Source organism: Petaurus breviceps, unplaced genomic scaffold (genome assembly GCF_028583685.1).
Source record: "Petaurus breviceps papuanus isolate PSGF00001 unplaced genomic scaffold, PetGlider_PUasm1.0 91041, whole genome shotgun sequence".
Lineage (NCBI taxonomy): Eukaryota > Metazoa > Chordata > Mammalia > Diprotodontia > Petauridae > Petaurus > Petaurus breviceps.
Window position 1 is genome coordinate 21688683 of NW_027187400.1, and position 15579 is coordinate 21704261.

A 15579-nucleotide genomic window follows, 5' to 3' on the forward strand; every position below is an offset into this window, starting at 1 on the left:
AGAAGATACTGCAGAGAAATGTTTTCTGGGGTCCCTGACCAGATTTCTTTAGGCCACTGAAAACGCATGTGGTCACAAGCTTCCTACATTCACCCCTGTCCCTTCCCCACAGTTGGGTAGGGGTGCTGGGCTTCAGTTAGCTTAGTTTTTTTTAACATTCAAGCCCATTTAGCCCACCATCTTGTCTTCTCTCTTGTGAATTCCATGTGCGGCATGGCCGCTATTTTGCTGCTATTCTTCTAATGCTTATTTCAAGCTTTCCCTGATTTCCTGTTTCACTGGGTTCATTTTCTCACCAGGAGCCCTCTAAAGCTTCATGGCAAAATCTCTTAGATAGTATGTTTTTGGACCACGTTGTTCTATTGAGAAAAAGAATTTCCCAAAGATCAAAACAGTGGCTCAACTCAAATCAGGGAATAAGACTTAAAAAAGCAATGTGCAATCATTTATGGTCTCATTTAACCCTTGACAAAAAGGGACTGCAAAGTAAACAGGGAAGTGTTGTGCAAATGTTGACATGCTCAACTGCTGTCACTCTTAACACACAGGCCAATCTTACTGACTCTGAAGAGGTTGGCTCTGGACCTTGGCGGGAATGGAAATAGACTGCTTTAATTCTGTAGAAAGGCCAAGATTCCCACTAATGGAGAGGAAGGGCAGGAAGAGCCAAGGCACTACTGAGCAGAGGCACCAAAACACCAAGCAAAAATACACAGGAAATAAAGATGCCTTTATCCAAATGAAACCGCATGTGGAAATCACGGAGGTGGAATTAACCATCAGAGGTAGAACCATATTAGAACAGAAAGAAGATCAATGCTGCTCTGTGACTTTTTTCTCCCAAAGACTGCAAGTTGAGGACTTGATACATCTACTTTCAAAAGAACACTTCAACAAATGCCAAAGGGAGGGATTAAGTAAAGAGTGGACCTTGAGAGAAGCACCACCCACCAAATGAGCAATACACAAGTTCCCTCTGCAGCTGCTTTTGGTCTCTGATTTTCACATCTAAACACTGCTCTAAGAAAATAAAGACATCCTATACAGTATCAGTCAATTCAGCCTATTATTATTGGTGATGATGGCACCTGAGGACTGTCCTTAGAGGGTTAAGGATTTGCCTCAGATATCCTTATAAATAATTACAAAATGTTGACCAGCCCGTCATTTTCACCAGCCTACATTTGCTTAGAGGAAGTGAACAGACTTTAAAAAAAAAATGAAACCAGTGTTCTTTTCTACTCACCAAGAATAAATAACTGGTTTCTCCAGGCAAATGGCTTTTCACAAGGCTATTTTAGCTGGATTTATAAACCAACATTGGGAGCAAAGATTCTTTGACCAGTTTCAAGAAGCTAAAGTCCTGATAGAGTTCAAGCTAGCAGTCTGATGACCCTGCACAGATGGACACTAAAGGACTGTGATTTGAGATGCTCACACAAGTTTGATTTTTGGATGAAAATGTTTAGACCCAAAGTTGGAAGATGGAGCCTTCTCTGTGTACAAAGTTAATTATTCAATATTCCTACTTACAATTCATCTTGAATGTTGTCAGTCAGTCTGAATAACTGCTCCTGTCCATCAGCCTGGCTCTCTGAGTACCTGGGAAGCAGCCCTTGGGGTCCTGTACAGCAGCGGGGTTTCCGTACTCTCTGGGCTTGGGTCCTAAATGAATAAAAGAACAAAATTCACTGATATGGAACAAATCTTTTTTCTTTTCTTTTTTAAAATGACGAGGTCAGGTAGAGCCAGGGCTTTACTCTCAGCTCTGCCACTCCCCACCCCCATTCCCTCAAGCTAACTCCAAATCTGGCACCAAAGAACCTTGTGAGCTCCACTGTTTGACTGTTTTCTTTCTACTTCACTGAAATCACTGTGCACAGTTTTCCTGGATCTACTTCCTTCCCTTTCATCAGTTCATACAAGTCTTCCTATGCTTCTCAGGATTCATCATGTTTGTAATTTCTTACAGAATAGTAAAATTCCATAACATTCATATATCACAATTTATTTAGCCATTTCCTATGCAAATGACATTAACTTCATTTCTAGTTCTTTTATACTACAAAAAGTGTTACTATAAATATTTTGGTGTATATAGAGTATTTTAGCAATGACTTCCTTGGAGTAAATGACTGCTATTAAAATTTCTGGGTCCAGGGGAATGTACATTTTTGCCACTTTCTGTGCATAATTTCAAATTGCTTTCCAGAATGGAAATTACTGATTCATAGTTCTGCCAACAATGCATTAATGTGCCAGTCTTTTCACAGACCACTGCCAATTTGCTGAGTATGTATGAGGTGAAGCCTCAGGGTTGTTTTCATTTGCATTTCTCTTATTAGTGATTTGGAGCATTCTTTCATAGAAATGGTTTATGCATATCTTCATTTGAGAGCTGTCTACCCCTATTCATTGATCACTTATCTATTAGACAGCTGCTCAATTCTCATTTTACTTCTGTCTTCTCTGGAAACTACAGACTAATGGAATGCTGATAATCATGACAAGTGAAGAGGTGGTAAGGCTCGAGAACCTAGATGAAGTCGAGTTGCGAGGCCTGGAGTAAGTTGGGGTATTCCAGGGTAATCAGAACTGCCAGATGTGACAGCTGGGTCACTGCCAGTCATAAGTGAAAGATCATGACGAATGTCATAGCTTCATCAAGAAGTCACATGGTAATCACACAAACTACATTTATTTCCACTTTAGACAGCAAACTGGTAGAAAACTAAGTTGAGCACGGAATCAGGAAGAGCTGGGTACAAATTTTTCTTCTGACACTTACTAGCTGGGTGACCTTGGTTAAATCATTTAACCTCTCAGTTCTTCATGCAATTCCCTAATACTTATTTCCTAAATTATAGATAGATTGTCTGAACATTGGCATGGTTATCAAATCTGCAGATGATACAAAGGTGGAGGAGATAGGGAACTCACTGGATGACAGTGTCAAAATCCAAAAAGATCTTAATAGGCTAGAACTTTGCTGAACCTAATAAGATGAAATATAGTAGGGATAAACATAAAATTTTATACATGGATTCAAAAGATCAATTTCATAATATAAAAGATGGGGAAAGGTGGTTGGACAGCAATTTGTCTGAAAATTATCTGGTAAAAAGGGAAAGTTATCCACAGGCTGTATTTGGTGGTCCAGCTTCTACCATGTCATGCTAAGGAAATGGAGGTGACAGCCCTGTTGTCCTCTACGTAGGTTAGATTAAATCTAGAGCATTCAGTATGGGACCTCACTGCTTATGAAGGACGTTGATAAACTGGAACAAATCCAAAGAAGAACAATTGGGACAGTGAATAGTTTCTAGGTAAATGGCTTCACGCCACATGAGGATCAGCTGATCCAGGGGTGTTAAGCCTGGAGAAGAGAAGACTAGGGGGTGTTCAGAGGAGGATATGATCTCTGTGTTCAAGTATTTGAAGGACTATAACCATCAACAGGGTTTAGATTTGTTTGACTTAGTCCTAAAAGACAGAGCTAGGAGTAATGAGTATAAGTTGCAAAGAGGAAAATTTCAGTTTGACTCATGGAAAAACATCCTAACGACTAAGAATCATTCAATGGGGGCGGCTAGGTGGCGCAGTGAGCAAAGCACTGGCCCCGGAGTCAGGAGGACCTGAGTTCGGTTCTGGCCTCAGACACTTAACACCCATGCAATAAAGCTAACCGTGTAACCCTGGGCAGGTTACTTAACCCCACTGCCCTCCAAAAAGGTAAAAAAAAAAAAAGAATCATTCAATGGCTGAATGAGATGCTTTGGAAGGTAGAGAGTGGGTTTCTCCTCATTTGGGATTGCTTGTCAGGAATGGTGAATAAAGGACACTTTTAAAAATATATGTACTAGACCAGATAGCCCCGAGGTCTTCTTCAGTGCTGAGATTCTGTGGTTTTGTGATTCTCTGAACAAACAACTGGAAGTCCCTGAAGTATAATGTTGAACTGTCTGAACAGTCACAAGTACAGAAGAGAGATAATCTCTCTATCTCATGAATATAACTTGGCCAGCCAGGGCCCTCATTAAAATTAGACAGGAAGACTGAGGGTGAAGATGTGATAGAAGATGACAGCAAATTTTTTTTTGTTTTAGTTGAGAGCAGCATCTTATATAGTATAAATGGCATACAATAATGATACTCCCAATAGGTGACATCTAAATATAAAAGGTCACATAATAAAAAAAATATTTATGGGAATCAGGAAGGAGGTACCTTTTATAACTCTGGCTTTGGAGGAAATTTTTAATCAAACTCTTGAGGTGAACACAAAAGATAAAAGGCAATTTCAGTTATATAAAATTAAAAGTTTTTTTCACAAACAAAATTATTACTGTTAGAATAAGAGAAAGTGTTGACTAGGAAAATTATTTGCACCAAATATCTCTTAAGTCTGATAATAATTATATAAGGAATTGAATAAATATCTAAGACCAAGAACCATAGAAACATACAATTTGAAAGCTAGAAGAGACCTGAGTGACCCATCTAGTCCAATGCATACCCAAAAGAAATCCCCATTATAACATAACCACTGAATGATGGAGAGGCAATATGGTATAATGGGAAGTATTAGTTTTGGGATCAGATGACATGAGTTTGAATGCTGACTCTGTCACTTAAGACCAGTATGACCTTGGACAAGCAAGTCAATTAATCTTCTGAAACCTCAGTTTCCTTATATGTAAACAAAGGGGGGTGATTAGATGACTCCAAAAATTTCTTTCAAACTTTCTATCTATGATCTTACAGTTGGTCATCTAGTCTCTCCTTGAAGACCTTCAAGGAAGGGGAACTTGCCATCCATCAAGGCAATCCTTAGTTTTTCTACCATAAAGCCTCAATTTGTCTATTTGCCTTTTCCATTCACTGCTCTTGGTTTTGCCTTTTAGAGATGAGTAAGTCGCATTCTTCTTTCATATGACAGATGGTCAAAGGATATGAAGTTTTCAAAAGAAAAATTGCTCACTGTCAACAACTGTTTTAAGAAAACAAAACCCAAATGCTCTGAACCACTAATAAGAGATGCAAATTAAAACAATGCTAAAGATTTTTATCTCCCACCTAATCAAAATGGTAAAGATATAATGTTCATACAAAGTTGCAAGGGTTTCAGGGAGACCAGGTACTCTAAATCAGAAGTGTCAATCCCACAAATCATATGTGGCTCATGATATTACCAATATGGCCAAAGCCAGATTAAAATGTAATTAGGATATACAAAATAAATAAATGCATAATAAAACATAGATAATATTACATTTTAAAACTAAGTCAATATGTTGCCTCAAGGATCCTTATATACAGATAAGTGACCTCCTTTTCTATCCGAGTTTGATACAACTGCTTTAAAGTACTTTTGGTAGAACTATGAATTGGTCTAATCATTCTGAGAAATAGTTTACAATTATGTAAAAATGCTACTGAAACTGTTAATACTCATTGACCGTTATTTTACTATTGGGAATATATTCTAAAGAGGGGTCAAAACAGAAGACTTTGTTATAAAGGAAAAAGAAATACCAGAAATGCAATAAAATACTCATAGTAGCCCTTTCTGTGGTATCAAAAAAAAAAAAAAAAGGAAAACCGAGTGAGGAATGAGTAGATGGGAGAATGGTTAAACAAGACTGTGAAATATAAATATAATGAAACATTATTATGATGTAAGAAATAATTATGAAGAATTCAGGGAAACATGGGAAAAGTCCTATGAATGGATACTAAATGAAATAAGCAGAATTAAGAGAATAATATAAACAGTGAATACAAGAATGTAAATGAAAAGATCATTAAAAGGAAACCAAGGTAGGAACAGGACTTCTGTGAGGTTCCCGCTCCCACCTCCTCCAATTCATGTAAAAAATAACTCTAAATAAACTTTGGAGCTACAGAACCCACAAAATGACAGACAAGGTAACCTCCCACTGAAGACAGCCCAGCAGGCCAGCAGGAAACAGTCAGCACAGCATGTTGGAAGCTGAGCCCAGCCCTGAGTGAGCCCCCAAGGTTTTAGCATCAGGGTGGCCACAACCAGCTTCCAGCTGGAGGGACTTCAGATCACCAACAACTGTGGTAGTTTCCAGAATTATCAACACATAGATGCTAAGGACAAAGTGAGAGGTCAGTGCTGTGTGTACTTTGGGACCTGGCAATTCTGGAGTATGGTCTGGGTCTTCTTTGCCCCTGGGGCAAGAAGCAGCTGAGGTGTGGCGGATATGCAGCCACTGCCAAGTGGATGTTTCACAGCTCCTGGCCTGCACATTGTAGGGGGACCAAGCAACCAGAATGAGGGGTAATGGCTCTTGCTTTAACATGCTTGGATCTGGATCACTGTCTAGGGTGGAAGTCCTGGGGTGCTTGACCAGTGTGCCAGAGCATGTGGAGGCTTCTGAGAGGGCACTCATCTAATAGCTCCAGAAGCTGAGAAAACTTTAGTGATTGGGACAAAGCTCCCCTCTATGGTAGCAGAGTTCTACTGTGGCAAAAAGCTCAAAAGTCAAGTAATTGAGTGGCAACATGATCAAGCAATGAGCAAGCAAAGGAAGCAAAGCAAGCACTGCAATCCGACTTTGGATTCCTTTTTTGGGGACAAAAAGGATTGGAGCATGGAACAGGAGGAAGACAGTGAAGTCAGAACTCCTGCACCAAAAGCTTCCAAGAAAAGAATAAACTGCTTACCAGCCACAGAGGAGCTTAAGAAGGATTCTGAAAACCAAATAAGAGAAGTGGAGGAAAAACTGGGAAGAGAAATGAGAATGATGCAAGCAAATTATAAAATGAGAGTCAACAACCTGACTGAAGAAAATAACACATTAAAAAACAGACTAACTCAAATGGCAAAAGAGGCTCAAAAAGCCAATGAGGAGAAGAATGCCTTAAAAAGCTGAATTTGCCAGATGGAAAAAGAATCTCAAAAGCTCACTGAAGCGAATCATTCCTTCAGAATTACACTGGAGAAAATGGAAGCTAGTGACTTTATGAGAAATCAAGATACTATTAAACAGATCCAAACACATGAAAAAATAGAAGGCAATGTGAAAAATGCCATTGAAAAAACCACTGACTTGGAGATCCAGGAGAGATGATTTAAAAATTACTGGACTACCAGAAAGCCATGATCAAAAAAAGAACCTAAAAATCATCCTTCAAGAAATTCTCAAGGAAAATTGGCCTGATGATTTAGAAACAGAGGGCAAAACAGAGGTTGAAAAATCCACTGATCACCTCCTGAAAAAGATCCCCAAAAGAGAACTCCTAGGAATATTACAGCCAGGTTCCAAAGTTCCCAGATCAAGGAGAAAACATTACAAGCAGCTAGGAAGAAACAATTTGAATATTGTGGAAACACAATCAGGATAACACACAATGTGGCAGCTTCTACACTGAGGGATTGAAGGGATTGGAATATGATATTCTGGAGGTCAAAGGAGCTGGGATTGAAATCAAGGATCACCAGCAAAACTGAGTATCATGTTTCAGGGGAAAATATGGTCATTCAGTGGAATAGAGGATTTTCAAGCATTCTTGCTGAAAAAACCAGAGTTGAAAAGAAAATTTGACATTCAGATACAAGAAGCAAGAGAAGTATGAGAAGGTAAACAGGGAAAAGAAAACATAAGGAACTTATCAAAGTCGAACTACTTATATTCCTACATGGAAAAATGATAATTGTAACTTATGAAACTTTTCTCAGTATGAGAATACTTGAAGGGAATAGAAATGTGTGTGTATGTATACGTACATATATATGTCTATATAGGAGGGTATATGGGCGTATGAATACATATGTGAGTTTGTGTGTATATATGTACAGGTATACATAGACAGAGGACACAGGACAGTTGAATAGGAATGGATGATACTTAAAAGGTGAAATTAAGAGGAGAGGAAGGAATATAATGAGAGGAGATAGGGAGAGATAGAATGGAGTAAATTATCTCATATAGAAGAGGAGAGGGAAAATTGTTACAATGGAGGGGAAGAATAGGAAGGCAAAAGGGAATGAGTCAACCTTATTGTCAATGAATTTGGCTTAGGGAGGTAATGACATACACACTAAATAGAGTGTCTCACCCTACAGGAGAGTAGGGGGGAAGGGAGGGCAGGCTGGTGGGGAGGGAAGTTGGAAGCACACACTTTTGAAAAGGGACAGGATCAAAGTAGAGAAAAGAACAAGCGGGGGGTGGGATAGGATGGAGGGAAATCTTTCACAATATATCCACTATGGAAATGTTTTGCATAGCTACACATGTACAACCTATATCGAATTGCTTATCTTCTCAGTAAGGGTGGGTGACAAGGGAGGCAGGAAAAAAATCTGGAATTCAAAGGTTTAAAATCAAATGTTTAATACACACACACACACACACACATATATATATATATAATTATTATTTTACATGTAACTGGGAAACAAGATATACAGGCATTGGGGCATAGAGATCCACTGTGCCCTACTGAAAAGTCAGAGGGGATATTCAGTGTGATATTCATTGTTTTGGGGCAGTAGGTCTGGGAAAAATATAGAGAAAATCTATAACTCAAAATCTTTTGGAAATGAATGATGTAAAATAAAAAAAGTTAATAAAATAAAATAAAATAGGAAAGGAAACCAAAAAAAAAAAAAAAAGGAAACCAAACTTTCGGCAACTCCAATGGTCAATCTTGATCCTGGAGAAAAATGAGGAAGTGTACTTCTCTCCTTTTGATAAAGAAGTGGGAGGGATACAGGTGTGGAATATTGCATTCAATGTATGACTTAATACATTGATTTGTTTTGCTTAACTATTTTTTCTTTATTACCATGGAGAGCTAAATGGGTTAGGACTGGTTCTAGAATCCAGAAATAACTGTGAAACAGACAAATGGTGTCAATAAAACAAAAAATATAAAACAAAGGAAAAAGAAAAGAAGAAAATGGTATGTATTCTGTACCTGAATACTTGGAATTCTCATCTTAAAGCAACTAAATACTTTTCTGGGATGTCTGAGAAGGGGAAAGCGATATGAAAAGAACAACAGAAGAGATAGAGAAAACTTCTGACACAAAAAAATTCTGAACCCAACACAGAGTAGTTTACAAAATGGAGAAGAGTTGGCAAAAAAAAAAAAATCCCCAGACATTTAACACTTAATAGCCATGTGACCTTGGACAAGTCACTTGACCCCAATTGCTCCTCCAAAAATATGAAAAAAAAAACCCCCAACAAAACAAAACAAATAAAAAAAGAGTTGGCCAAGACCTAAAAAGCTTTTCAGTAAAGGGAGCTAATATCCAAAGGAATGGTTGGGAACCTTACAAACAAGACTGTATCTTGCTCCCTTGATAGAAAAGGGGACTAAAGTGTGTTTAAGGACTAAACTTCATTTTTAAGGATTAAGTCCCATGTAAGACATGATGCTATGAAAACTGGTACTAATGATCCACATATTTCTTTTCAGAATCCGTCAGTCAGTATTTATTAAGTACCCGCTATCTGCCAGACACTATGCTAAGCACTGCAGACACAAAAAGAGGCAAAAGACAGTTACTGCCTTTGAGGAGTTCACAATCTAATGGGGGAGACAACAAGCAAGCACATGTGTACAAACAAGTAACACAGGGAAGAGGGAATGAAACAAGCATTTACAAAGTGCCTATTATGAGTCAGGAATTTGCTAAGTACTTTAAAAACATCATCTCATTTGATCTTCACAATAACCTGAAAGGTTATTATCTCCATTTTACAGTGGAGGTAGCTGAGGCAGAGATCAAGACTGGCCGGCCTTCAGTCCCACTGGGGCTTTGTGGACCATCCAATAACAAGAGTACAAACATCAGCCAAACAACAACAATAATAATTTCCTCAAAACTGAAAATATTCTCCTCGCAGTAAAGAAGGGGACACTGAAGGGGTGCCAGCCACAGTGATGTATGGAGGTGGACTTTTGTGCCCTCACATCGATAAAATAACAATTTAGGCCCAGCAGGGACCTTAATGACTGGTGAACTGGGCTCTAGTGATACCACTGGTGGGGTAAGCATTCCTAAGAGTCAAAGAACTAGACAGAGCAGCCTAGAATGGGCATCCTCAACACTGACATTGATCAGTTTGATGCAGGAAAGGGAACTTGATGATGTTTCTTTGTGTTTTGGTATCACAAGAACATGAGATACATGGGAACAAATTGGAAATACCAATACTTCACCTGCTAGAAATGTAATGTAGTTACTGCTGATGTCTAAGGTAACCAAACAATAATAATAGTGGTTTGTGTTTCTATCGAGTTTTAAAGTTAGCAAAGCACTTTACAGATAGATATTATCTCATTGGACCCTCCCAACAACTCTGGGAGCTAGGTGCTGTTATTATCCCCATTTTGCTGATGAGGAAACTGAGGCTAGGAGAAGTTAACACTAGAGGAATGAAGCATTTTAAAAATAACTTATTACAACTTCTCCTATCTGTGTAAATGTACTTTAAATAGAAAGAATTACAAGATAACACAGATAATAATGTCTGAAGCTGGATCTGAACTCAGGTCTCCCTCACTCCAGGCCCAGCACTCTATCGGCTGCACCACTTAGCTGCAGGATAAATAGGAAATAACTGACAGAGGGAAGGCATTAGGATTAAGAGGGGATGGGAAAGGATTCTTGCAAAAGATAAGATTTTAGTTGGAACTTAAAGGAAGTCAGGAGGCAGAGATGAGGAGGGAGGGGAGCATTCCAGGCACTGAAGACAACCAGAAAGCTGAGAGAGATGGAGTGTTTTGTTTATGGAACATCTCAAGAGCCAGTGTCACCAGATCAAAGAGTACATTTTGGGTACTAAGGTGTAAGAAGAATGGAAAGTTAGGAAGGGCATAGGTTATGAAGTGCTTGAATGCCAAAGGATTGTGCATTTAATCTTGGAGATGATAGGAATAGTCTACTCTGTGTGTGTGTGTGTGTGTGTGTGAGAGAGAGAGAGAGAGACAGACAGACAGACAGACAGACACAGACAGATACTGTCAGGTCCTAGGCTTTAGGAAGATCACTGTGGTGGCCAAATGTAGGATAGACTGCAGCGGGGAGAGCCCTGAGGCAGGCAGACCCATCAGCACCTGTTGTAGTCCAGGCATGAGGTGATGAGGGTCTGCACCAGGGCAGGCAGAGTCAGAGGAGAGAAGGGTGCCATTTAGACCAGAGATGCTACAAGGGTGAAATAGAAAAGAGATTATGTAGAGGTGAAGTTGATAAGTCTTATATATGGGGGGAGAGAGACCGAAGAGTTTATGATGACACTGAGGTTACAAGCCCAGGGGACAGAAAGGATGACAGTGACTTTAGCAGCAACAGGGAAATTTTGGAGAAGGAAGGCTTTGAGGGGAAAAATAATGAGTTCCATTTTGGACTTGTTGAGTTTAAAATGTCTACTGGAGAGGTATCTGAAAGGCAGTTGGAGGGGTGAGATTTGCAAGCTCCAGTCACGTCTTGGTTCTCACACCTCATCAGTAGCTTCTGCCCCTATGGCTGGTGATGGTACCAACAAACCTTCTACGTAAAGAGGGGAACAGTCTAGTATCTCTTCAGACGTCCCCTCATTTCCCATATGGCTACACCAGCTGCACCAATTTGGACCATTTTTGGTGTCTGTGCCATGTCTCCAAGTACCCTCCCTCCTATGTCCCAGCTTTTTAGATTTCTTGTCTGTGTTATCTTTTCCCCATAAGATTGTAAACTTCTGGAGAACAGGAACTGCATAGTGACTGGTGCACAGTAGGTACTTAATAAATGCTTACTGTTACTGATTATTAAAGGTCAACAGAGAGATTGGGGTAGGACAGGAACATGCAAGAATCATCAGCATAAAGATAATAATTAAATCCAATGGAGCTGATGAGATCACCAAGTGAAGCAGCATAGAGAAGAGGGCCCAGGGTAGGATCCTGAGGGATACCCATGGTTAAAGGTCATGACTTGGATGATGAGCTATCAAAGGAGACTGAGAAGGAAGAGTCAGATAGTCAGGAAGAGAATCAGGGGAGAGTAGAGTCCTGAAATCCTAGAGGGAAGAGAGTATCAAGGAGGAAAACATGATCAGCAGTGCTAAGGCTACAGAGAGGTCAAGGAAAATAAGGATTGAAAAAAGGCCACTTGGGGCGGCCAGGTAGCACAGCGAGTAAGAGCACCGGCTCCAGTGTCGGGATGACCTGGGGATCAAATCCGGGCTCAGATACTTAGCACCACACCCAGAAATAACTGGCTGTGTAACCTTGAGCAAGTTACTTAACCCCGATTGCTTTAAAAAAAAAAAAGGCCACTGGATCTGGCAATTTAAGTCTCATTTGGAGCTTTGGAGAAAGATCTTCTGGTGGAATGATGTCAGAAGCCAGATTACAGGCAGTTAAGACAGTGAGAGGAAAGAAACTGAAAGTACCTACTTCAGATAGTCTTTTCAAGGAGTTTGGTGAGCCCAGGTCTAGGAGATACAGGACAATAGTTTGGGGGGATGGAAGATCAAGTGAGGACTCTTTTCAAGATGGGGGAAGACTTAGGCAGTAGGCAGTGATAGGGAGAGAGTGAAGATAACTGCTAACAAGGAGATGACAGAGGGGACAATCTGTTGGAGGAGACAGGATATAATAAGATCACTTGTGCAGGGTTTGCCTTGTAAGGAGTAGGGCCATCTCTTTGCATAAGACATAGGGGGAGATAGCAGCATAAGGTATCTGAGTATAAACTGAGGAAGAGGAGAGAAAAGGGAGTTCAAGGCAAATGATTTCCATTTTTTTTCTGTAAAATATGAAGCATGATTTGCAGCTGGGGGGGGGACAGGGAATCATGGAGAGTTTGAGTAGGGATGAAAAGATCTGGAAGAGCTGCTGTGGAGAGTGGGATAGTGAGATGGTGAAGGAGATGTAGAAAAACTGTTTAACAGCAATAAGAGTCCAGTTGAAGGTGTATAACATAAATCGTGTAGTAGACCTAGTCAGAATAGTTGTAGGGTTTTCTCCACCTTCATTCAGCAGCAGCGATCCTCTGAAATGATCATGAGGGCTGAAGAACTTGTGAAAAGAGGTCAGTTACTTCTGTACTTTTTCTTTGGTCAGGTGAAGTGGTGACCCAGGGAGATAAGGAAATGACTTGTCTTCTGTGTCAGAATGCTTGGAGTTCCCATCTCAAGGTCAGCAAACAATAAATAAGAAATGTTTTCCCTAACATCACTGTATACCTACAAGCTCTTAAAAACATCCAAGTAGTTTTTGAGCCATTCACCTTTCTCAGTGCCTTTCCTGATGCCTCAGTGACTCAACCTTCCCTCCATTCCCAATTTATCATCTTTTAACTTGCAAACAGCAAACTCACCCTAAGTTGGAGAATATGAAACCACCGAGTAGCTCCCTTGTGTGTATAAACTATTTAATTTCTTTTAACTATCTTATTAAACAACCTGCAAACTTCCCCTTCTTTTCCAAAGGTCTTCCCTTTTGTGACAAGCCCAACACTGAGCTAAAGTCTTCACAGTCCTGAATCTTATATAAACAAAGCCAGCTGGTTGAAGCTTATGGTGGCAGTCAAGGTTTGCAAATCCTTCCCACTAAGAAAAAAACAGAAGCAAACTTTAGCTGTATCTCAAAAGGAAAATTTCTCTCTTTTATAACACTCCAAGGATCATATAAAAAGACAGGTGATGTGCTCTTGCTCAGAGGTAGAGGGAGGAGAGTTGATCTCCACAAGTCTTATTTATCCTTAGAATTCTATGACTTGGGGTATCCGGTTCCCTTCATCTCCTTAGCCACAATTTTCCACCTGTCTGCAACAGACCTGTCAACTGCAGATGTGTTAATACTCACTGTCTCCATCAACCCAATGTGCTCATCCCCATCTCACGTAATTCTACTACATACCATTGCCTCTTTCTGGAAAATTCTTCCTCTCTGTCTCACAAAAAAAAAAAAAAGACTGTCTTGTTTATGCTCTGATCTGATTACACTGTGACATGCATCCCTTTTCACCTTACTCAACATTAATAGGTTGTCTGTACTACCAAGGGTTCTAGTTATCAGTCAGTCCTCTAGAGAAGAAGGTCCTGTGAGGAGTGCAAAGATAATCTCCAAGTATTCAGTCTCATCCTGAAGCCTGAGAGAAACCCACAAGCTATACCTTTCATCTGCTACATGGACTCATTAACAACCTAGCCAGTTTTTTATTCCTTCTGACATTCTTGCTATTGATTTGAGAAAACAGTGCTTTGATACTGAACTTTCTGGTGATTTGGGAAAAGTGTCCAAAACCCCACCCTTCTGAGCTGCTCTTAGTAACAGTGGTACTCCCTTGATAGAAGACACTCTTGACAAAATGGGCCTGTTTGGTGCACATGTTGCAACTCTGCCTTCCTCAGTTTTGTTTAGCCAAGGGTCTGTGGTGGATTTAATTACCACCAGCTGGGAGTTTGCCGGCCATTTTAAGCCCTCAGCTGCTGTGGTTTATGAATTTCACAGTATATACAAAGAAGTAGGCCTTCCAATCAACCAGTTAATCTGAAATGTCATCACAAAATGAACTTGCACTTTGAACTCTCTGAAAAGGTAAGGGCTTCAGCTGTGTAGTGATGCTAAGGCATCAGCTTTACACACCAGCTCTACCCCCAGGGAAGAAGTTGCTGATATGGCGAATGATAGAGCACAGATACCTAGCCATTAAGAGGAATCAGCACAGAGCAAGTTTCCATCTGTCCTTTGCTACCAGCTGGGCCTGGCCTGAAAATACACTTGGAATTCTAAAACATGACAAAGAGGGAAACGAAAACAATCTGTTCTTCTTTCTTTTAAGCCATATTGGATTTGAGTAAGACAACATGGGTAGATGTAGGCTTTTCACTCAGCTGTTCATAGGGTCACAGATATAAAGGTGGAAGGAACTCCAGGGCTATCTAGGCCAGGGCTTCTTAAATTTTTTCCACTCATGACCTATGCAGCTCTTCTTAAACTATGGGTTGAGACCCCATTCTAGGCTAACTCTAATCTTACTGATGAGGAAGATGAGGTCCAGGGAGGGGAAGTTGCATGTCCAAGGTCACACAGAGAGTAAGCATCAGAGGCAGGATTTGAACCCAGGTTCTCTATATCCAAAATTAGTACTCCAGCTACTGTCCCATGTTACCATCTGGAGGTCATCTGTTGTCTAACATTGACTTGCTCAAGTTGTGTGAGGGATAATCATGTAATAGGATTATTTGCTGAGTATGAATGCAGTGTGAAATGTTAAGTGTTGGTATTCTGGATACAAATCCATCTTCTGTGGTCATTATCAAATGGCTCATTTGCATCAATGATCAGAAAACTAGGCACAGATCGCTGGGCAGCCCTTACAGCCAATGTCCATTACCAATCCCCAAAGGAGGAGGAATAGACTATGCCAACATTCTGGCTTTCAGCCTTTAATTGTGTATTTATTTAACTGGTGGCTGCTTTCTTCATTAGGGACTAAAAGCATATCAAAATTCTTTTAAGCCTGGTCAAGTGGTAAACTACTTAGAGTTATTATTTTTGGGGGGGGGGTGGCAGGGCAGGGGGAAAAATGTTGAGAAAGTTGTTACC

At 40.1% G+C, this 15579-nt stretch overlaps 1 protein-coding gene across 2 annotated transcripts in view; it reads right to left on the reverse strand.

Moving 5' to 3' along the window:
- VPS13D (vacuolar protein sorting 13 homolog D) overlaps window positions 1–15579 on the reverse strand; it is a 361069-nt gene that overhangs the window by 20401 nt on the left and 325089 nt on the right. For both annotated transcript variants that reach the window (XM_069078269.1, XM_069078268.1), the window contains one exon: window positions 1534–1665. In XM_069078269.1, the coding sequence (XP_068934370.1) occupies window positions 1534–1665 (132 nt within the window). The remainder of the gene's footprint in view (window positions 1–1533; window positions 1666–15579) is intronic.